The following is a 23,185-nucleotide window of genomic DNA, read 5'->3' as shown; positions in this document are numbered from 1 at the left end:
GTGTGATTTCCTGCAAGACAGGAATGTCAGAGTTCTGCCGTGGCCAGCGACGAGTCCAGATCTCAATCCCATTGAGCACGTCTGGGACCTGTTGGATCGGAGGGTGAGAGCTAGGGCCATTCCCCCCAGAAATGTCCGGGAACTTGCAGGTGCCTTGGTGGAAGAGTGAGGTAACATCTCACAGCAAGAACTGGCAAATCTGGTGCAGTCCAGGAGATGCAGTGCAGTACTTAATACAGCTGGTGGCCACACCAGATACCCCCCCCCACCCTCCCTTTGTTCAGGGACTCATTATTCCATTTCTGTTAGTCACATGTCTGTGGAACTTGTTCAGTTTGTCTGTTAAATTTTATGTTCATACAAATATTTACACGTTAAGTTTGCTGAAAATAAACGTAGACAGTGAGAGCACGCTTCTTTTTATGCTGAGTTTAGTTGATTTGATTAAAACACATAGGATGTGTCTATATATGGAGAAATATGTTTAAACATTTACCAATCGATTGGTCGAAAGAAAAGACTATTCGAGCAAGTTTTTTTTTGTAGGGGACATTCTTAATTCTACACATTTTGGCATGAGGTGGAGAGAAAGTTGTACAGTTTTAAAGCTATACTGTACAAAAATAGAAACTCATCAAGATTTTACTTAGTTACAGTTCATAAGGAAATCAGTCAATTGAAATAAATAAATTGAGACCTTATCTATGGTTTTCACATGAATACAGATCTGCATATGTTGGTCACAGATACTATAACTTTTTTAAAAGGTAGGGGCATGGATAGGGATGTTACGGTGACTGTATTACTGCCACACCGGCAGTCACGGGTCTAGAAGGCAGTCAAATTCCACGTGGCTGTTTTATCATGGTAATTAGGCTTCTGATGCTGCTGATGGTAATTTGTAGCGTAAACGTGCTAACTGCCTGGTATTCAGCACTTCATTGTTCCTCTAATCACTCTGACATCAATGCAAATGTAATCGTAAATCAAACATTTCATGAGTGCTCATGTTGCGCAACATTACTATAGGCTATGCAATTGCGTGAACATTTGATGGCCTTTATTAAAAAGAGGAGCATCCCATCAGCTTTCTATAGGCTAGGCCTATTACATTTTATTCATCAACTTTCCTAATATTGTGTCGCTTTAATGCAGGAACAAAGCCTACCTGGCTGGCATGGAAAAAAGCGTCCTCCATTTTCTATTTAAGTGCGTAGTTTACATGCATTTTCTTTGCCCATGCCCCTGTTCTGAGACAGATGCATGATAATGGTCCATTCTAAATCAAAACTAATTTCACACATATGTAAAGACAACATTAAATTAAGAATAGTCTGATGGGTGACAATATTAGCCTATTGCTTGTGAATTATGTATTATCACTTAAGTCACGAAACAGAGCATACCTTATTTATTTTTAGACTTTTTCAAATCCTAGTTGCACACATGTATCCTAGACCATAGGTTTATGTTTGGATAAGGTTTGTATCACGACTAAAGTGGCCAAATAAGGTCTTGAAAATGAAGCACATTAATCTGCTTTACAACCGGTGTAAAGCCTAACTGGCAAACTTGTTTCAAGTTTGGGGAAGATCATTTTTACCATAAAAATGCACCTTTATAATAAAGCATTACATGGATAATTGCATTTGCTGTCACTTTCAAGAACAGTTTTCCTGCCAATAGATTGCATTTTGGAACATTTGCGCTTATAGCCTGCCGCCGTGTGCTCATTGCTGCGCATATAATGTGAAAAAATAGCCTAATAGTTTAAACATTTTAAGCTAAACCATCAGCCTCATTGCGTTTAAAAGTTTTTTGATGCGAGTTGTATTCATTTGTGATCTATCGCATCCCACGACTGTCCAAGAGTGTTTGGATTATTTATTTATTTATTACACAGAAGGACAAGTTGACCAGTAGAATAGGTCAAAATTTGCACTATGGGGGACAGTAGATTGACATAGGCTAGTGCTTTTGCTGTTCGTTAAGCCTACTGAACTTGTTGGCTGACGAAAAGTAGGCTAAATGTGGACAGTTCTAACATCTTCAATATGCGCCTCGGAATTCGATAAGGGGGGACGTGCGCAGTTGCATCCACGACGTGTCATTCACTTGTAGCCTACTACTTAGCTAAAATGACTGTAAAGGACCCGATCATATAGCAGGCATTGGCTACATCTCAGAGAGCCATGTGAGTGAGAGGTGCTTCGGAGCACGACAGCCGGGAATTATAATTAGTTTATTATATTCAGCTCAAGGACACAACGGCCACTTTGGCCTCAAAAGGCCTGGATTTTTGGGAAAGGTGGGGCGCTTCGACAACAGCCGGTGAAATTGCAGAGCGCGAAATTCAAAATACAAAAATTTTAATATTTAAACATTCATGAAAATAAGTGTTATACAATATTTAAAGCATAACTTCTTGTTAATCCAGCCGCTTTGTCAGATTTCAAAAAGGCTTTATGGCGAAAGCATACCATGCGATTTATCTGAGGACAGCGCCCCGCATACAAAAGCATTAAAAACATTTTCCAAACCAGCAGAGGTGTCACAAAAGTCACAAATAGCGATAAGATAAATCACTTACCTTTGAAGATCTTCCTCTGTTTTCAATCCCAAGGGTCCCAGCTACACAACAAATGGTTGTTTTGTTCGATAAAGTCCTTTATTTCCCAAAAGTCAGTTTAGTTGGAACGTTTGATTCAGTAATCCACCTGTTCCACTAGTTCAACATGCATACAAAGGAATCCCAAAAGTTACCAATAAACTTTGTCCAAATAGGTCAAACAACGTTTCTAATCAACCCTCAGGTACCCTAATGTGTAAATAAACAATAACATTTAAGACTGAATGTTGTATGTTTAATACAGGAGATAAATAACGAGGTGTGCGTCCTCATCCACGCATGCCACAAGACAGTCAAAATGAGAGCCACCTTGAAAAACTACAACTACTAATTCATTTTTCAAAAAACAAACCAGAAACCCTTTCTAACCCTTACCCTTAATGCAATCTGGGAGGATTTTCTTTGAATTCCTCATAGACAAACATTTCAATGGGTGGTGACCTAAAAAAAAAAAAATGTTTAATTCCGGATGGATTCTCCTCAGGTTTTAGCCTGCCATATCAGTTCTGTTATACTCAGACATTATTTTAACAGTTTTAGAAACTTCAGATTGTTTCCTATCCAATACTACGAATTATATGCATATCCTAGCTTCTGGGCATGAGTAACAGGCAGTTTACTTTGGGCACGTCAGTCATCTGAACTTCCGAATATATTGCCCCCTAGCCTTAAGAAGTTAATTAAGGGGGATTACGGCCACACGAGGGGGATGCCGCCGGGAAATTCGAGGCTTGGCGAGAATATCAAATTGGGAATGAGAGACTGAAGTGTGTGCAGCTTGCGACTTCTTTCCAAATCGTCATTAGAGTCCCATCATGAGTGTATAAAAAATCTAAACATATATTGCCCACCGTTTATCACAACTAAAGTTGCATAAATAACTATAAATTAAGTATATAGGACCAATTTCTTTGTTAACCGCTCAACAAATAGCCGCATGTGCGCACTTTTTTTCAAAATAATGCCATGGGACTCTAAGCAAAACTTGTCTGTTAAAATAAACTAGTGTAGCGCACAGTCATATGGCATAGCCTAACGTAAGGACCACTCAGAGTATTCTATTCTTCTGAAATAGACTACATTTTCTTCATATCATGTTTGTTTAGACCTGTCTAACTTAAATAATGGATTTATTGTGATGATGTAGGCTATATTACATGCATTTATTAGACTTTTTAAAATGTAGATATTCCAAAGGTCTGCATCATTGGCTTGTAGGATATGCGTGGAAGCCAGGAGATGCTAAACATGTTTTATGCTAATTAACGGTCAATTACCGTGAGACCAGCAGTTCTTTTCTTGACAATCACCGGCTGGCAATTTCATGACCGCCACAGCCCTAGGCGTGGATCAGAAAACCAGTCAGTATCTGCTGTGGCCTCCATTTGCCCCATGCAGCATGACACCTCCATCGCATAGAGCTAATCAGGCTGTTGATTGTGGAATGTTGTCCCACTCCTCTTCAATGACTGTGCGAAGTTGCTAGATATTAACGGGAACTGGAACATGCTGTCGTGCATGCCGGTCCCGAGCATCCCAAACATGCTCAATGGGTGACATGTCTGAGTATGCAGGCCATGGAAGAACTGGTACATTTTCAGCTTCCAGGAATTGTGTACAGATCCTTGTGACATGGGGCTATGCATTATCATGCTGAAACATGAGGGGATGGCAGTGGATGAATGGCACGACAATGGGCCTCAGGAACTTGTCACTGTATATGTCTGCGTTCAAATTGCCATTGATAAAATGCAATTGTGTTTGTGGTCCGTAGCTTATGCCTGCCCATACCATAACCTCACCGCCACCGTGGGGCACTCTGTTCACAACATTGACATCAGCAAACCGCTCGCCCACACGGTGCCATACACGTTTTCAGCGGTTGCGAGGCTGGTTGGACGTACTGCTGAATTCTCTAAAACGGCGGCTTATGGTAGAGAAATTAACATTAAATTCTCTGGCAACAGATCTGGTGGACATTCCTGCAGTCAGCATGCCAATTGCACTCTCCCTGAACTTGAGGCATCTGTGGCATTGTGTTGTGACAAAACGGCACATTTTATAGTGCTCTTTTATGTGCATATTGGGATATTTTATTTCATCTCCTGAAACATGGGACTAACGCCTAATATTTTTTGATAAGTGTAGTTTCCTGCAATTCTACATATTTTGCCATGGCTTATGCAGTGTTCTAATGCTGAGTGACTCAAACATTATAGCAAAATCAATGGGGGGCCCATGAAATTTGGAATTTTATTCTCCCTGACTGGCTACTTTTTTATTTTGTTTGTTAGTTCTCAAAGATGATCTTATAATTGGGTAGCTACATTATCTTTTCTATGTACTTTATATCTATCTGGTTTTAGTCGTTTTAAGTTTAAACTGAAAACCTTTTCCCATCTCTTGAATATCATTTTCTAAAAAATTATACAGTACCAGTCAAAGGTTTGGACACCAACTCATTCCAGGGTTTTTCTTTATTTGTACTATTTTCTACATTGTACAATAGTGAAGACATCACAACTATGAAATAACACATGGAATCATGTAGTAACACTTGGCATTCTCTCAACCAGCTTCATGAGGTAGTCAAGTGAATTTGTGGAATTTCTTTCCTTGTATTTGAACCAATCAGTTGTGTTGTGACAAGGTAGGGTTGGAATACAGAAGATATCACTATTTGGTAAAAGACCAAGTCCATATTATTGCAAGAACAGTTCAAATAAGCAAAGAGAAAGATTACTTTAAGACATGAAGGTCGGTAAATCCGGAACATTTCAACAACTTTGAAAGTTTCTTCAAGTGCAGTTGAAAACCATCAAGCACTATGATGTAATCGGCTCTCATGAAGACCGCTGCAGGAAAGGAAGACCCAGAGGTACCTCTAATGAACTTATCCTCTGCAGTAGAATTAACTGCACCTCAAATTGCAGCCCAAATAAAAACTTCCGAGTTCAAATTAGACACCTCAACATCAACTGTTTAGAGGAGACTGCATGAATCAGGCTTCCATGGTAGAATTGCTGCACAGAAACCACTACTAAGGACACCAATAAGAAGACCTGTTTGGGCCAAGAAACGCAAGCAATGGATTAGACCGGTGGAAATCTGTCCTTTTGGTCTGATGAGTCCAAATTTGAGATTTTTGGTTCCAACCGTCGTGTCTTTGAGACGCAGAGTAGGTGAACGGACCTCCGCATGTGTGATGGTGTCGGGGGTGCTTTGCTGGTGACACTGTCTGTGATTTTATTTAGAATTCAAGGCACACTTAACCAGCATTCTGCAGCGATATACCATCACATCTGGTTTGGGCTTAGTCCCACTAATTTGTTTATCAACAGGACAATGAGCCAACACACCTCCAGGCTGTGTAAGGGCTATTTGACCAAGAAGGAGAGCTGCATCAGATGACCTGGCCTCCACAATCCCCCGACCTCAACCCAATTGAGATGGTTTGGGATGAGTTGGACCGCAGAATGAAGAAAAAGCAGCCAACAAGACCTGAGCATATGTGGGAACTCCTTCAAGACTGTTGGAAAAGCATTCCAGGTGAAGCTGGTTGAGAGAAAACGGCAAGAGTGCAAAGCTGTCAAGGCAAATATATTTTGATTTAACCCTATTTTTGGTTACTACATGTGTTATTTCATAGTTTGTCTTCACTATCATTCTTCACTATACTATCATACAATGTATAAAATAGTAAAAATAAAGAAAAACCCTTGAATGAGTAGGTGTGTCCAAACTTCTGTATATTTTTGGGGGACTGGTGCCTACGATTTAGCTGCGGGAGACTGGTGCCTAAGATTTAGCAGCGGCGGCCTGACGCTGCAAAATGAATATAGGGGACACACTGAGGGTCATGCTCGTTAAAGCACTGAATGGCAGCCACCTAATTTAAACAGGCCAAGCATACCAGTCATGTCTCATCTGTATGGTTGACAACATGCTGAACTGATTTGTATGTACTGAAAATGAGGTGTATACATTTTGCCTGAATGACACAATTTTATGTCAAGTATCTTGCTTCCATTAAATAGGGCTGTATTTTAGTGTGAGGTGAGTTAAGTACACAAGATTTACTGGATGGTATTCAAAGGTGTTCTCTTATGGGATCGGTTCCATCACAGCAGACAGAGCGTGGACTTTCCCACTATTCCAGGGATAATCAAAGCCACGGATGGCTGCTTGGATGACCTCCCTGTGATTCTTTTCACGTTGAAACGCGGCAGGGGCCTGAGCCAAGGAGTTAGTCACCCACTGGAAAAGCCTGCTCTGAGGGAAAAACATCTGGATTCCCTGGAACGCATCCACCCTTCCCTTTAGCCAATCTCTCAACATGGCTAGGAGTTCTCCGATTCCAATCAAATGAGTCATACAAGATGAAGGAGAAACAAGATGGTTTGGATGTGACTCAAATCACCACTGGAAAGACGTATTCTTAAATCCCAGCTTCAGCCTAAATTATGTTTTAGTATCCTGGCAGCTGGTTTGTCCCTGATATGGGACTAGCCTCCCGGCTAGTCGAAGTAGCCACACCCATGTTGCAGGCAGCAGACCACACCCTTTAGTGTGCAGCTGTGTGGCTTGCGATGGTGTGCCACTCTTGCCTGATCAAAGCATTCCATTTGTGAATGTTGCAGAGATGGATACACCAGGATCTGTCTGTAGAGATTGGCAGTTAGTTGGGGGAGGGTGGCCATGGTTGTTAGCCAGGCCATCCAGTACCTTCCTTACCAAAAACCTCAGACCCAGTGTGGTTGAACACACTGTGGAGTGAGTTGAGGAATCTTGAGGAGTGGTTGTAAGGCTGAGACGTACTTGTGGTGTTGGCTCCTCTCAACACTTACATGTAGATGAGAAATGTGTGCTGAGTTAGTGCTGTACGTGTACATTTGATTACTGTACCACCTTGTGTTAACAAGGCCCAGCATAAGGCTCATAGATGCTTGCAAATGGGACTACTGACCAGAAGACTACTGGACCACTGTTGCCTGTGCTTGTGTTTGAATGGAAAAGGCCAGAGACAGCTGACATCTGACTGCTGTTTTGACCCACTTGTCTTAGTCTAGACAGGAAGTGTGCGGGTCTACCCTCATTCATTCTGCTCACAAGCTATTTTCATGCAATACTCTTTTCAGAGTGATATTAACGAAGTGTAAGCACACTATGCATACATAGATGATTGATTGCTTTGCCAATAAAGGTACTTGTTTAAGTTGCTTCTTTTGTAGCTATCTACATGCATACAACGCAATAGTTTACATGTGTTCGACTTCTCTTTTAGAAGAGACTACCTAAGACAACCGGGCGGGAGGAGGAAGTGGATTCTTATTATAAGCCACACAGTTCCTTTTGAAACCACATCCTCCTCCTAACCCAGACTGCAATGGCATCTCTTATCTGCCCTGTCACTGTACCACCGGGCTTAGCCACTGACTTCCTGCCTGCTTGGGTAGCTATAAATTATTTATTCATTATTAGTTTTAATCACAATTGTTTACTGGGTCTCTCTCCTTTTACCTCAAATGCACTGATCTGCCACTAGGGTGGAGGCAGATTTTATGTAGTGTTGCAAACGGAGAGTATATTATTGCTAACTGTAATTTTATCACATGACATTTAGTAGCCTTTTGGGTACTTCAGATAATCATGTGTATCTCTGGCCCTCTGTGTGGCCTTATCACATGTAAAATAAATATAGAAAATTATCAAATAAGATTTTATAAATAGAATGACAAAGCTGTAAAACATGATCCTAAATATAAACCATCAACTTAGTGAATAGCATTGCTGTTTAATATGAGGGTTTCAGCATGAAATACACTTTGTTTAATTTAAAAAAAAATGTTTTGGTGCCAAACTGGTGGCAGTTGTGAAAAGTAAATAGTTGGAAGAGTTGCAGTTAAATGAAAACAATGCTATTGTTGAATTGATGCTTTTTAAATTTTCTCTTGAATCATATGTTCTATCCATTAGAAACTCATGGACACAGATGTAAGCAAATGAATACTATATATATTAATACATTTTTATAAAAGTTCAAATATAAATGACCAGAGTTACCATAGTGGCATAAATGACCAGTTAATTACCGAAAGTTCTGGTAACTTTGGTAAATTACCGGAAGTTTAGGCCTAGGTGTTGTGTTTGTAAGACATGGGTTTGAGATGAGCGTCTTTGGTAATTGAGTCTAGACGGGAACCATACAACACTTAATATATAGAGATGGATTGTCTTTATAGACAGTTTAGTTGTTAAGAAAATAAAATGACACCTGCGCAACTGAGGCAAAACAGACTGGGTTGGCTTGAATTGTTGACAACATGTAAACTATATTTCGTCAACAATGTTTATTGAAAACATTACATTTGCACAATGTCTCAAATACATCGTTACAGTTGTTGGTTAGCTTGCGATTCTTAGCCATATTACCATCGATATGACATCAGTCAAAAAGATACGAGCTGAAATAAGCCACCTACTATTTCCCACATGGCAGCAGCACTTCCCCTCTAAATGACACAAAAACGATTTTTTTTCTGTCACACACTCACATGCTGACCAGACCGGACACGTCGCGTGCGCAAGCGTCGCAAAATAAATTTAGAAATCCATGCTATTCAATTATTGCACCCACACTGCTCGCGCGCGCCAACGAGCGTCTGCGATGCCAAGGGCTAAAATATAACTCATTCCTATTTCTGACGCAGATCGCGCTGCAGGTCCTGCCTCTCCCTCCCATCTCCTCATTGGTTTATAGAAGCAGGTACCCACGTGCCATCTCGTGCCATCTCCTCATTGGTTATACCCACGTGGGTGAATGAAACTTGTGCAGTGGAATGTCCTTGTTTCATCGCGCACTAGCGACTCCTGTGGCGGTCCAGGCGCATGCACGCTGACATGGTCGCCAGGTGTACGGTGTTTCCTCCGACGCATTGGTGCGGCTGGCTTCCGGGTTAAGCGGGCATTGTCAATAAGCATTGTCAATAAGCAGTGCGGCTTGGTTGGGTTGTGTTCCGGAGGACGCATGGCTCTCGACCTTCGCCTCTCCCGAGTCCATATGGGAGTTGCAGCGATGAGACAAGACTAACTACCAATTGGATACCATGAAATTGGGGAGGGAAAAAAGGGGTAGTAAAAAATTTCAAAAATAACCTACGCTGCTACTACATTCGGAAAGTATTCAGACCCCTTTTTCTATATTTTGTTACGTTACAGCCTTAACCCAAAAATGTATTGCATTATTTACCCCCCACATCAATCTACACAGAATGATTACAAAGCAAAAACAGATGTATACATTTTTGCAAATGTATTAGAAATTCAAAACGGATTACATTTACACAAGTATTCAGACCCTTAGTACTTTGTTGAAGCACCTTCGGCCACGATTACAGCCTTGTCTTCTTGGGTATGACGCTACAAGCTTGGCACACCTGTATTTGGGGAGTTTCTCACATTCTTCTCTGCAGATCCTCTCAAGCTCTGTCAGGTTGGATCGGGAGTGTCGCTGCACAGCTATTTTCAGATCTCTCCAGAAATGTTTGGTAGGGTTCAAGTCCAGGCTCTGGCTGGGCCACGCAAGGATATTCAGAGACTTGTCCCTAAGCCACTCCTGCGTTGTCTTGGCTGTGTGCTTAGGATCGTTGTCCTGTTGGAAGGTGAACCTTCACCCCAGTCTGAGATCCTGAGCGCTCTGGAGCAGGTTTTCATCAAGGATCTCGCTCTACTTTGCTCCGTTAAGCTTTCCCTCGATCCTGACTAGTCTCCCAGTCCCTGCTGCTGAAAAACATCCCCACAGCATGATGTTGCCACCACCATGCTTCACTGTAGGGATGATTCCACGTTTCTTCCAGACGTGACGCTTGGCATTCAGGCCAAAGAGTTCAACCTTGGTTTCATCTGACCAGAGAATCTTGTTTCTCATGGTCAGAGTCCTTTTAGGTGCCTTTTTGGCAAACTCCAAGCGGGCTGTCATGTACCTTTTGCTGAGGAGTGGCTTCCGTCTGGCCACTACCAAAAGGCCTGATTGGTGGAGTGCTGCAGAGACGGTTGTCCTTTTGGAAGGTTCTCCCGTCTCCACAGAAGAACTCTGGAACTCTGTCTGAGTGACCATCTGGGTTCTTGTTCACCTCCCTGACCAAGGCCCTTCTCCCCCGATTGCTCTGTTTGTCCCGGGCGGCCAGTTCTAGGAAGAGTCTCTTGGGGGGGTTCCAAACTTCTTCCATTTAAGAATGATGGATGCCGCTGTGTTCTTGGACCTTCATTGCTGCGGATATCTTTTTTTGTACCCTTCCCCAAATTCGACCTCATGGCTTGGTTTTTGCTCTGACATCAAATTTTATTGGTCACATACACATGGTTAGCAGACGTTAATGCGAGTGTAGCGAAATGCTTGTGCTTCTAGTTCCGACCATGCAGTAATATCTAACAAGTAATCTAACAATTTCACAACAGCTACCTTATACACAGAGGTGTAAAGGAATGAATATGTACATATAAATCTATGGATGAGCGATGGCCGAACGGCATAGGCAAGATGCAGTAGATAGTATAGAGTACATTATATACATATGAGAGGAGTAATGTAGGGTATGTAAACATTATATGAAGTGGCATAGTTTAAAGTGACTAGTGATACATTTATTACATCCCATTTTTTATTATTAAAGTGGCTAGAGATTTGAGTCTGTATGTTGGCAGAAGCCACCTCAATGTTAGTGATGGCTGTTTACCAGTCTGATGGCCTTGAGATAGAAGCTGTTTTTCAATCTCTCGGTCCCAGCTTTGATGCACCTGTACTGACCTCGCCTTCTGGAGGATAGCGGGGTGAACAGGCAGTGGCTCGAGTGGTTGTTGTCCTTGATGATCTTTTTGGCCTTCCTGAAACATCGGGTGGTGTAGGTGTCCTGGAGGGCAGGTAGTTTGCCTCCGGTGATGCGTTGTGCAGACCTCACTACCCTCTGGACAGCCCTACAGTTGTGGGCAGAGAACGCACCCTTGTGGGGTCCCAGTGTTGAGGATCAGCGGGGTGGAGATGTTGTTTCCTACCCTCACCACCTGGGGGCGGCCCGTCGGAAAGTCCAGGACCCAGTTGCACAGGGTGGGGTGAGCTTAATGACGAGTTTGGAGGGTACTATGGTGTTAAATGCTGAGCTGTAATTGATGAACAGCATTCTTACATAGGTATTCCTCTTGTCCAGATGGATTAGGGCAGTGTGCAGTGTGATTGCGTCGTCTGTGGACCTATTGGGGCGGTAAGCAAATTGGAGTGGGTCTAGGGTGTATGGTAGGGTGGAGGTGATATGATCCTTGACTAGTCTCTCAAAGCACTTCATGATGACTGAAGTGAGTGCTACGGGGCGATAGTCGTTTAGCTCAGTTAGCTTTCTTGGGAACAGGAACAATGGTGGCCCTCTTGAAGCATGTGGGAACAGCAGACTGGGATAGGGATTGATTGAATATGTCCGTAAACACACCAGCCAGCTGGTCTGCGCATGCTCTGAGGACGCGGCTAGGGATGGCGTCTGGGCCGGCAGCCTTGCGAGGGTTAACACATTTAAATGTTTTACTCACGTTGGCTGCGGTGAAGAAGAGCCCGCAGGTTTTGGTAGCGGTGTCAGTGGCACTGTATTGTCCTCAAAGCGAGCAAAGAAGTTGTTTAGTTTGTCTGAGAGCAAGACATCAGTGTTCGCGACGGGGCTGGTTTTCTTTTTGTAGTCTGTGATTGTCTGTAGACCCTGTCACATACGTCTCGTGTCTGAGCTGTTGATTTGCGACTCCTCTTTGTCTCTATACTGACGCTTAGCTTGTTTGATTGCCTTGCGGAGGGAATAGCTACACTGTTTGTATTCGGTCATGTTTCAGGTCACCTTGCCATGATTAAAATCAGTGGTTTGCGCTTTCAGTTTTGCGCGAATGCTGCAATCAATCCACGGTTTCTGGTTGGGGAAGGTCCCACAGTACTGTCAACTGTGGGACTTTATATAGACAGGTGTGTGCCTTTCCAAATCATGTCCCATCAATTGAATTTACCACAGGTGGACTCCAAACAAGTTGTAGGAACATCTCAAGGATGATCAATGGAAACAGGATGCACCTGAGCTCAATTTAGTCACATAGCAAAGGGTTTGAATACTAAAGGTATTTCTGTTTATTTTTTATAAACTTTCTAAAAACCTGTTCACTTTGTCATTATGGGGTATTGTGTGTAGATTAAGGAAAAACATTTATTTAATCAGTTTTAGAAAAGGCTGTAATGTAACAAAATGTGGGGAGTTTAAGGTCTAAATACTTTCCCGAAATCATTGTATATTTATAGAGCTACCTCGTTTACCTCCTATTGCTGCACATCGGTACTCATACTCCCTGTATATAACCATGCTATTTTTCTCATTAGTTATACCTCATAATGATTTTTTTAAACTCTAATGTTGGAAAAGGACCCGTAAGTAAGCTTTTCACTGTTAGTCTGTAGCCTGTTGTTGATTAAGCATGTGACAAATACAATTTCATTCATTTATGTGTGTGTGTGTGTGTGTGTGTGTGTGTGTGTGTGGATTTCTGCATGAAATAGCCTTTTTTTCACACTTATTTTACTTTAAATGTTTTGTCACCAAAATGTTGAAAAAAGTAAATTTGAAAGTAATCCCATTGTTGATTTAGATGCTTTTTTCAATTAGGCTTTTCTCTTGAAACCTATGGACAATATTGACACAGAGATATAAAAAAAATAATACTATATACGACTACAATTGGAAAGAAAAAAAATGACCAAGTTGCCATAAATTACCGCAAGTTTAACCCTAGGCCTATGTGTTTGCAAAGATATGGGTTTCAGATGAGTGGCATTGGTAAATGAGTCTGGACAGGCACCATGCAACAACACTTAATAGGTATGGATTGTCTTTTATAAGGCAACAGCTTGTTCATTAGGTCACTTTGCCCTAGGAGCATCACATACTCATCTGCTTTAGTCGCTAGGCATGAAATGTGCGTGTGAAATGAAACTGTTTTTCGAAGATTCCAATCTCATCTTATCGCCCTTATTGAGCAGTAAACAGATGAGTCAGCAGCAGCACCGACACTACACCTGATTGGGGTGTCGTTTTTCTCTAAATGTGCTGTTAGTGTGTCACTTCCTGTTTTCTAGAATATGGTTGTTGATTACCAGAAGTACCCGTAGTCGCGGTTATAAAAATAAATGAAGAACATATCGGAGACCCTGTTTACTAGCTGCCTTTCTTAAAGGTACAGTACAGGAAGGCAGTACAACAGACACATACAGTAAATACATGCAGTGCAAAGGGGAGATACAAAAAATAGAAAAGGCCTATGAGGGGAAGTTCTGTTTTCGTCGAAACCACCAGGACAAATGCCTCAAGTTTGCGGTCAACCAAACTCAGTCTTTCTCTCACACACTTACTAGCTCTTCAGACTGGGTTAGGGTTAGGATTGCACTGACAGGTTGAGTAGTCTCCTTTCTGATGTAATACATGCAATTGGCTGAAGGGTATCTGTTAAATGGTTCTTTCGCTTTCTCAGGAGAGTACATAAAGACCTGGAGGCCCAGGTATTTCTTGCTGAAGAGAGACGGTACGTTCATCGGGTACAAGGAGCGACCGCAAGACGTCGACCAACTGGAGACGCCACTCAATAACTTCTCAGTAGCACGTAAGGCAACCCTCTGACACTCTCCCCCCTAATCACAATATTTAACACACAAATTGAGCAGTGCATCTCCACTCAGGTCCTCAAGTACCTCAGAGGTTGCACATTTTTGTTCTTGCCCTGCACTACATTCTATGCATCCCTGATGGTTCACCACATGACATATCTCGCTCTCGTTCCCGCTCTCTCCCTCTTTTTCCTTATGACCAGCAGATTGTCAGCTCATGAAGACTGAGCGACCCAAGCCCAACACATTCATCATCCGCTGCCTACAGTGGACCACTGTCATAGAACGCACCTTCCATGTGGAGAGTCCAGAGGATAGGTAGGTTAAACACACATACACACAGTCTTGTACAGCTAACCTTGTGGGGGGACACAATTCAGTCCTATAAATCCTATTTTCCCTAAACCTAACCTGTGCTCTTACCCTAACCCTAGCTCCTAACCTTAAAACGAACCCTAGCTTCTAACCCTTAACGTAATTCTAACCCTAACACTAATTCTAACCTTAACCCTAAACCTCCTAGAAATAGCATTTGACCTTATGGGGACTAACAATGTCCCCAGTTGCTCAAATTGTTGTTTACTATTCTTGTGGGGACTTCTGGTCCCCACAAAAATAAATGTGTCACACACACGTTAGAGTCATCCAACCTCTGGTTCCCTCCGTCCTCAGGGAGCAGTGGACAAAGGCCATCCAGGAGGTGGCTGATGGGCTGCAGAAACAGGAGGAGGAGAGGATGGACTCCTCACCAGACCCCATGGACATGGAGATGTACCTCACCAAGCCCAAACTCAAAGTGGTGCGTACACCTAACCCTCTGTTCTCAGCGTTTGTGTTGCTGTAAGGCAAATACCAGTGGCAGGGTTTTAGATGTGGTAAAATAAAGTTTATCCAACTCTTTGTTTTTAACACTTTGTCTCCTAGACTATGCATGACTTTGAATACCTCAAACTCTTGGGAAAAGGCACTTTTGGGAAGGTTATCCTGGTGAAGGAAAAAGCAACCGGAAAATACTACGCTATGAAAATCCTCAAGAAAGAAGTGATTGTGGCAAAAGTGAGTAGATGTGTGTGTGTGTATATACTGGTATTTCCTTTTCTTGGATCAAGCTCATCTCCTTAGTCTTCTCTAGGATGAAGTAGCACACACTCTCACTGAAAACAGAGTACTACAGAACTCCAAACACCCCTTCTTAACGGTGAGCGACCATTCCATTGGTGTCCAATAGAAACTCTGTTCCCTCTGTTTACTGTTATACTAATATAAATGGGTAACCTAATTGTGCTCTTCCTTCATCCGCTCCATAAAGAGTCTGAAGTACTCCTTCCAGACGCACGACCGCTTGTGTTTTGTCATGGAGTACGCCAATGGAGGAGAGGTGAGTACTTTGTTGCATTTTACCTGATGTAAAGGCCTTATCAGTGAGGTGAAATACTCAGAACATTGCAGATGGACCGTAATGAATAGAGTGGACATGGTTCCTTATCTTACATGGTAGACAATCGTATGATGGTGATCTTAATATCGGTAAGGTTGGGGGAAATGGTTCGGATTTATGTGACTGTAAATTGAATTGACACAATAACAATCTCTTTCAACCCAGCTGTTCTTCCACCTATCGCGAGACCGTGTGTTCTCCGAGGAGAGGGCCCGGTTCTACGGAGCGGAGATCGTGTCGGCGCTGGACTACCTCCACTTGGAGAAGAATGTGGTTTACAGGGACCTGAAGGTGACTTAGGGAGTCGTGAAAACATTTCGCAAGGGAAAATACAAATGTGTTTTTATTGGACAAGTTCAAGTAGGAACCTCCCTGTTCTCGAACTCACCTTGTGAAACCCTCTCTACTGTAGCTGGAAAACCTGATGCTGGACAAAGACGGCCACATAAAGATCACAGACTTTGGCCTGTGTAAGGAGGGCATCAAGGACGGGGTCACCATGAAGACCTTCTGTGGGACGCCAGAGTATCTGGCCCCTGAGGTAAACACCTACCCATCAACCCTTTCCTTCCACTGATCGAAAACTATCAGTGAATCAGGACCACTACCATAGACATAGTTATGAGGTTAGAAAGCCCTTCCAGAGGATCTACCACCCACATGTACATGACGCTCATGTTCTACCTCCCCTTTCCAACACACAGGTGCTGGAGGACAATGACTACGGTCGTGCTGTGGACTGGTGGGGTCTGGGTGTGGTCATGTATGAGATGATGTGCGGTCGGCTGCCCTTCTACAACCAGGACCATGAGAAGCTGTTTGAGCTGATCCTGATGGAGGAGATCCGCTTTCCTAGAACCCTGGGCCCTGAGGGAAAGTCCCTGCTCTCTGGTCTGCTCAAGAAGGACCCCAAGCAGAGGTAAGGTGTGTGTGTGTGTAGGTGGGTGGGTGTGTGTGTGTGTGTACACACTGACTTTGTGTGTGTGTTCCTTTCTTTAGGTTAGGTGGAGGGCCTGATGACGCCAAGGAGATAATGCAGCACAAGTTCTTCGCTGGGATCGAGTGGCAAGATGTGTACGAGAAGAAGGTATCGTATCCTAAGCTTTCTATGTGTTGTCATTGTTCTCATGGTGATGGCAAGTGTTATGACAGGCAGGTGCCCACTCATGACTCCTCCCCTTTCCTCTCAGCTGGTCCCGCCATTCAAGCCCCAGGTCACCTCGGAAACGGACACCCGCTATTTTGACGTGGAGTTCACCGGGCAGACCATCACAATCACGCCTCCAGGACAAGGTACCCTCCCTCCCAACTCAACAAAACGTTGCTTAAAGATTTTATGGATTTATAGGACATCGACTCCCCTTAGTTGGCTTAGTAGCGTTCATACTACTAGATAAACCACATTTTGACCTTGTTTTTTGCTTTGAAAGATGAATGTTACTTTTTAATGATTTGTGCTCTAACTTTCTCTCTCTTTCCTTCCCAGATGACAGCATGGAGTCTTTCGACAGCGACAGGAGACCCCACTTCCCTCAGTTCTCCTACTCTGCCAGTGGGACAGCCTGAACCAAAAACCTAGACTCCCTCTCCTCACTCTCTTATGGACCATACCCTTCTCACCCTGACCCCACACACAGCAACCTCTGACCAGAACACATCCTCACAGGCCATCTATGACCTCTTTTCACTTTTATTATTTTGCTGTAATTGTTGGTGCACATCTCAATTGTCTAGCGTGGCTTCTTATCCTGGTCTCCTCTTCAGATGGACAATGAGAGAAAGGTCACTATAAACTATTGAGTCAACCTTGGTGTCACCAGTGTTTCAAATACCGTTCTTGTTCTGCTTAAGGGGAGGTTTCTGTTGCCTGCCGAAAGCAACACACTTGGACACAGTGGTGACCGACCTACCTAATTCTTCATGGCAGCATGATGTTCCTGTCAATGATACGTATGCCGCTAGCCTCAAAAGAGAAGCACATTCATAAGCGTTCTCTGAAAACTAGCTTTTTAAACGGTACACTATATATTTCTCCAAATGATTGTCTTTATATTTTGATGGAGCAAAGGGAAACATCAGAGCGTGATCTGTAGAAATAGTCCTTCCCATCTCCATCTACTAGCCACCACTGCCATTGTGCTCTGACTCCCAGGTTTTACATGTTTGCGAGAGGTAACACTAAAGCTCTACACCTGGGTTGTGTTCAGTAGGACACCACGAAGCAACAAGTTTTGAAATAGAAAATGAAAATATGTGTTCTTATTGAACAAGTTCCCGTAGCACCTCCTGTTGCCTTCTCCCATTTCGTGCCTTCTGAGCATAACCCTGCAGTCTCTCACCTCTCAAATGTTGACCCTCCTTAACACACACACCTTCTAGTAGGAGTAAGTGCTATAGAACTGAAATGGAGTGTATGGAATGAGCCGTCTACTTTTCTTCAGTGTTACTGGCCTCAGTTGTCCTTAGTGACTACAGTACAATGTATCGAGAAAACAGTTGGCTCTACTGGATCACACCATCTGTAAAGTGAAGCACAGAGTATGATCCACACATCATTTTGTGAATTCCAAAGGACATTTTTGATGGGTGTATTGGCTACATTTATGTTTAGTGAAATAGATGTTTTCATGAGAAATCATGTGAATAGCAATCTTGTTCATTCCTGTAAAGTTGCTGCTGCAACCACAGTAGGGGAGGTATTTTCCTGATACATTTTATGGTGAAATGACTAGGTGTGTGTGTGTGTAACATACATGCATGCATGCATACACACACACACACTTGTTTTTTCTAGAAAGGGCACTATCCATTTACCCTGTAACAAATGTTGAGTTGGTCCTTGGTTTATATTTTTCTATCAAAGCTGTAGACATATACTTCAAAGTACATTGAAATGAGAAGTAATATAACTCACTTTTTATATCTAGCAGAAAATCATGCTAGCTACATGTTGATAAAATAAATCAACTTGTTGAAAACATATGTCTTTTTCTACCAGCATGCCATTGAATGTGCACACATGCATAGCTTAAACTACGCAAGAGTGAAGCTCACCTGCCTGTAGAGTTTTTTGTTTTTTTTTGAAAAAAAAGTTTACCAACCAAGCAGTTTCTCCACAAATATTGTCTATTATTGAGAACAGTCACAGTCCGGACAATGTATAACAAAACTCTCATCAATGATTCAGTTCTGGAAAATATTCTGAAGACTGTTAGCTTGGTGGAGAGTTTGTGCAATAACACCATGCCATGGTGAGGGGAAAGGAGGCAGACATTGTCACTGGCGTCCTCGTGAGGGCAATGCTGAAACAAAATAAATGGTTTGAAATTAATATCCGTCTTAGCTAGAACTGTGACCAAAGTCTCGTTTAGTTTGAGAGATTTACAACCTTACTTTCTGCTTTGTTTTGCCCTGACCCTTATCGGAGTAGCACCGACTGAAGCCTGGATAATATCATCTGAAAGGCATGTACTGATTCGAACCTTGGGATTGAGTGTACAAAATTAATTGTGAATGTTCTGCCAATAAAATGACCTTCTCTTTGCTGTTAGTTCTCAACAGGTAGCCTATTCTGTGATTGTTTGTGTACATTTTCTTTTTCTATTGTTTTGTGATCCTTTCCGGTTATTGGGTGTTTTCTCCGCAATGCTTTTAGCAACACCTCAGTGACTGTTACAGTACCTTTCAGACAGACTGCTACTGTACATAGACCGTTACTGTTGCAAGTGAAACACACCAAACAGGCTGTGACTGACCACCATCGAGGAAGGATGACCATTTATTTTGTATGTATTTGTGTGTGTGCACGAGATTGTGCGGACAGGTCTGTGAGGGTAACAATTCAATGTGTCTCAATGGTCCTAATTGAATCCAAGTGAGGATATCTACGTTTAGCTTTAAAATGATTGACTGTTCAAGAATTAAGAAGATAATTGACTTTGTCCTGATCCACCAGATTCTAGGTTTGCCAAGTGTTAAGGCCTTTAGTTTAGTCTGAATATAAATGATTTCTAGAGGAAATGGTTTGGAATTTTCACAAAACAATACAATTGATAATTAATGGAAAATAAATTGTAAATGAATGGAAAACATATATTTAATTTTGTCACATTCCATTTATTTTTATCATTGACCTAATTGTTGCTTATCGACCGGTCAGGGACCGGTCCTCCCCTGATGAGTTACCCTGTCAGGGGGGTGTTAAACATTTTCTTAAGTTATTTCATTTCCTTTGCCCCCTTAGTAGATGAGAAACTGAACAATTGAATGCACCAGCTTTTGTGAACAAATAACATTTTCCCTCACTGTGTGTGGTATTTTTAATTGGAATTCAGAAATAAAGATTTTTTTGGGTGATTTTCGATTCTTTCAATTAACTCTAAGCTCCCCAATTGTATAAAGAGTATCAGGTAGCCTAAAAAATATTGTCCAGCACATCATTTGCTGGCCCATCCTCTGGATATCTGTATTGGGCTGACAATGGAGGTCCAGAGCCAAGTGTAGATGGCCCAGAATAGGGAGCAGATGTCCAGGGAGACAGTCCAGTGTGCTAGTGTCCAGCTGTGAGCCAAGCTGGGTGCTGGAGCTTGATGTGGATGGAGCAACACATTAGACAATTGCTGAATTCTCAGTTGACCCCTAGCCCCTACCTTCTAAAAAAAAAACTCCTATAGATCTGAAGGATGTTTTGCATTTACATTGTGATGTTAATTCTTCAGCTAGTTCCTCAAGGAGGCTCTGTTTCAGCAAAGCCATATGGCATGCATAGTGCGCCATCGTCTGGCTCAAAAGGCTATGCAGTCTATCATTGTATTTAGTCAATGGTAAAGGTTGCACTCACTCTATGCAGTTATTCCTGATACACATAGGCCCATCTTGGATAAAGCTAAATGATCACAAAAAACACATGAAAGGTTAGGCATTAGACTGTGTTGGCACATGTAGCCAAATGAAGCATCTAAAATCATACATGACATCATAGTTTTACAGGAGACCGATTGAAATCACAATTTATAACTGACCATGAACAGAAATTACACCAACTAGAAAAGGATTTTTACTGAAGTAAATGTGGTGTGCTTGCTAGTCTTTAAGTATTTATGGCTGTAAAAGGGTTTTCATAGGCTGTGTTATAGTGACCTATTTTGGGGTGGTTTGTAGGTGTGGAGTTATTATAGTGGACTAGTATATATAGTAAGCAAGAGTGAGTACTATATCATCATAAGCCATATGTGTTTTTAAGCTCTCAAAAATGTTTTTGTTTGAACATTCTCAATGGTTTCAGTTTAGAATGTTGAAGCCTGCATTCCGCCATTGAAATTAAAGGGGATACAGCAAGCTTTATGGGTTATAAAGTAGGAAAAGTTTAGTCAGTCTGCTGAAATAGATCAAGATCAGTGGTGAATCCAAATTTGGCCTTTAAAGTCCATGGGGCTTTTATGCAAATGTAAATAGCAACAATCCTTTGTAGCTTTAACGTTTCAAGTGGTGAATTCAAATACTTCTCATTCAAGCCTATGGAGTTTTATGCAGATTTAAAACAATTCTAGTTCAAAAAGTATTTAAATGGTATCAAAAAGCTGTAGACAAGCACACTATTCCAGACCGGTCTGCACGTTTTAGCGTTTCTATATTAAATGGAATGGTATTTTCTAGCTTATTCTAGATTTTTTCCCCATTCAAGTCTATGGCCCCTGAAATGCATTGGGATTTATGTAAATATGGTTGTAGTGTGAAAACTATAAGTAATATAATCAAAAGTTGTTTTTTTTCAAGCAACTTAACCAGTGCCGTAAGAACTACCAACATCAAAACAACATTAATGCATGCAGCATCAAAACAACATTAATGCGTGCAGCATCAAAACAACATTAATGCGTGCAGCATCAACACAACATTAATGCGTGCAGCATTAATGCTGTTTTGATGTTGGTAGTTCTTACGGATTTTGGCGCTAGAGGTTCCAGCGGAAAAATAATAACTATGAACAGTTTCTAAAGTTGTGATTTGCTTTCAGCAACCACATCTAATGAATAGCCTACTGATGGCTACTACATAAGTACGGGCGCGCGGATTTACAGGCCACCCAAAAGGGCGTGGTAAAGACATGTAGCCTAGCCTAACCTGACAGTTTGGATGGGATGAGAAAGCATACCCTATAGGCCTACGTGCAGTCAATATCCGTAATAATAACACGTGCAAGATTTGAAATCATGTCAGCTACTCCAAATTTGCGGTTAGCCTACACTACAATATTAATGTATTATAAAGGAAACAAAAGACTTGACGACATCACATAAAGTGACCAATGTCCCTCACTTGAATTTAAAAATATATATATATATTTTCAATATCCAATGCTATTTTCACAGGAATCCTCAACAAATTTTCGTGTGACATCGCTTGATAATATTTATTTGAGATAGACATAACTAAATTCCTGTATTTGGCCTACATTACAGCAGGTGCACCACCCGAAAGAGCAGCGTTTGATATTCGCCTCTGGTGGTGTTGCGTCAACAACCTGCGGAGGGCTTGGAGGCGGCGCTGGTCCACGGTCGGCGACTCTCCGTCACAGACAGAAATGCCATAACAGCATCATCAATATCCCCACCCGAAGTTCGCATGTTATTCACCTGGACCCGCGTAACGACAATGATTTCAAGCCACATTTGACCACAAACTGTCAAGGGATTGCGCCAAGGCTGTTGCTGTATATTTGGTGGTGACATCGTTTGTTGCTTTCTGGTGGGGAGCAGCATCTGGAATATTGTAGGTAGGTCGCATGACCGGGCGAGGATTTCTATAGTAGAAAATGACGTTGGTTTATGATGCCAGTAGCCAAGGCCTATCTTTGGTGTGGTCGGCGCGGATATATTTGAGGTTAAAAGGAGAAAGATCTAGCTCGTCCGTGCTTCAATGAATGGGCCAGCAGCCTGCTACAGACTAGTATTGGCGTTTAACACGCATTTTTAATGTTACATTGTATCCAAGCATTCTGTCCATGGCATTTCCGACAGTGGCACCCTCTGCTTATATTATGCTATAGCGACCTATACAGGATGTGTAAATATCAATACAGTGTATCGTAGTAGCCTATGTGAAGTAGCAATAGGGCTAGGCATATAAGGCAGACATAGCATCATCATTATCATCCAGTCGTCTCGGCTTCTCCCTGATCCCTGATGCATTCGGGACCACAGCTTCGCTATCTGATCGAGTTATTTCTCAAATTAAATGCTTTGGATTGAATTTTCACTGTCCTTCGTATTGGATAAACGGGTCGCCTCAATAACACATTTAGGTTGAGCTTGAATGTAACCAGGACGGTGATTCAATTAGCCTGTATGTTTCAAGTAGGGCCTACAGACGAAAGTGTTGAATCACGTGCACCCTATAGCCTGCTGACACTGGCCTGTAATGGAATGTGGAAATTGATGGG

The 23,185-nt window shown here is 42.2% G+C and overlaps 2 protein-coding genes across 7 annotated transcripts in view; both read left to right on the top strand.

The window, feature by feature from the left end:
• Positions 1 to 20,100, top strand: part of LOC139582860 (RAC-alpha serine/threonine-protein kinase-like) — a 66,964-nt gene extending 46,864 nt beyond the window's left edge. For 2 of the 3 annotated variants that reach the window (XM_071413258.1, XM_071413259.1), the window contains exons 3-14: positions 14,174 to 14,302; positions 14,510 to 14,624; positions 14,979 to 15,105; positions 15,231 to 15,362; positions 15,439 to 15,504; positions 15,616 to 15,684; positions 15,910 to 16,035; positions 16,157 to 16,285; positions 16,449 to 16,663; positions 16,744 to 16,831; positions 16,935 to 17,037; positions 17,231 to 20,100. In XM_071413258.1, coding sequence (XP_071269359.1) covers positions 14,174 to 14,302; positions 14,510 to 14,624; positions 14,979 to 15,105; positions 15,231 to 15,362; positions 15,439 to 15,504; positions 15,616 to 15,684; positions 15,910 to 16,035; positions 16,157 to 16,285; positions 16,449 to 16,663; positions 16,744 to 16,831; positions 16,935 to 17,037; positions 17,231 to 17,310 — 1,379 coding nt within the window. In that variant the 3' untranslated portion in view covers positions 17,311 to 20,100. The remainder of the gene's footprint in view (positions 1 to 14,173; positions 14,303 to 14,509; positions 14,625 to 14,978; positions 15,106 to 15,230; positions 15,363 to 15,438; positions 15,505 to 15,615; positions 15,685 to 15,909; positions 16,036 to 16,156; positions 16,286 to 16,448; positions 16,664 to 16,743; positions 16,832 to 16,934; positions 17,038 to 17,230) is intronic. The other variant, XM_071413260.1, reaches the window with a different exon arrangement.
• A 2,105-nt stretch (positions 20,101 to 22,205) lies between these two features.
• Positions 22,206 to 23,185, top strand: part of LOC139582859 (centrosomal protein of 170 kDa protein B-like) — a 30,327-nt gene continuing 29,347 nt past the window's right edge. For 2 of the 4 annotated variants that reach the window (XM_071413254.1, XM_071413253.1), the window contains exon 1: positions 22,207 to 22,519. The gene's annotated coding sequence lies outside the window, so the exon portion shown is untranslated. Of the gene's footprint in view, positions 22,520 to 23,185 lie in introns of all 4 variants that reach the window. The other 2 variants (XM_071413256.1, XM_071413255.1) reach the window with 2 other exon arrangements.

The sequence above is a fragment of the Salvelinus alpinus genome, chromosome 8 (genome assembly GCF_045679555.1).
Source record: "Salvelinus alpinus chromosome 8, SLU_Salpinus.1, whole genome shotgun sequence".
Classification (NCBI taxonomy): domain Eukaryota; kingdom Metazoa; phylum Chordata; class Actinopteri; order Salmoniformes; family Salmonidae; genus Salvelinus; species Salvelinus alpinus.
Note: the sequence above shows the minus strand (reverse complement) of the source record. Positions and strands in the feature narration are given on the sequence as shown.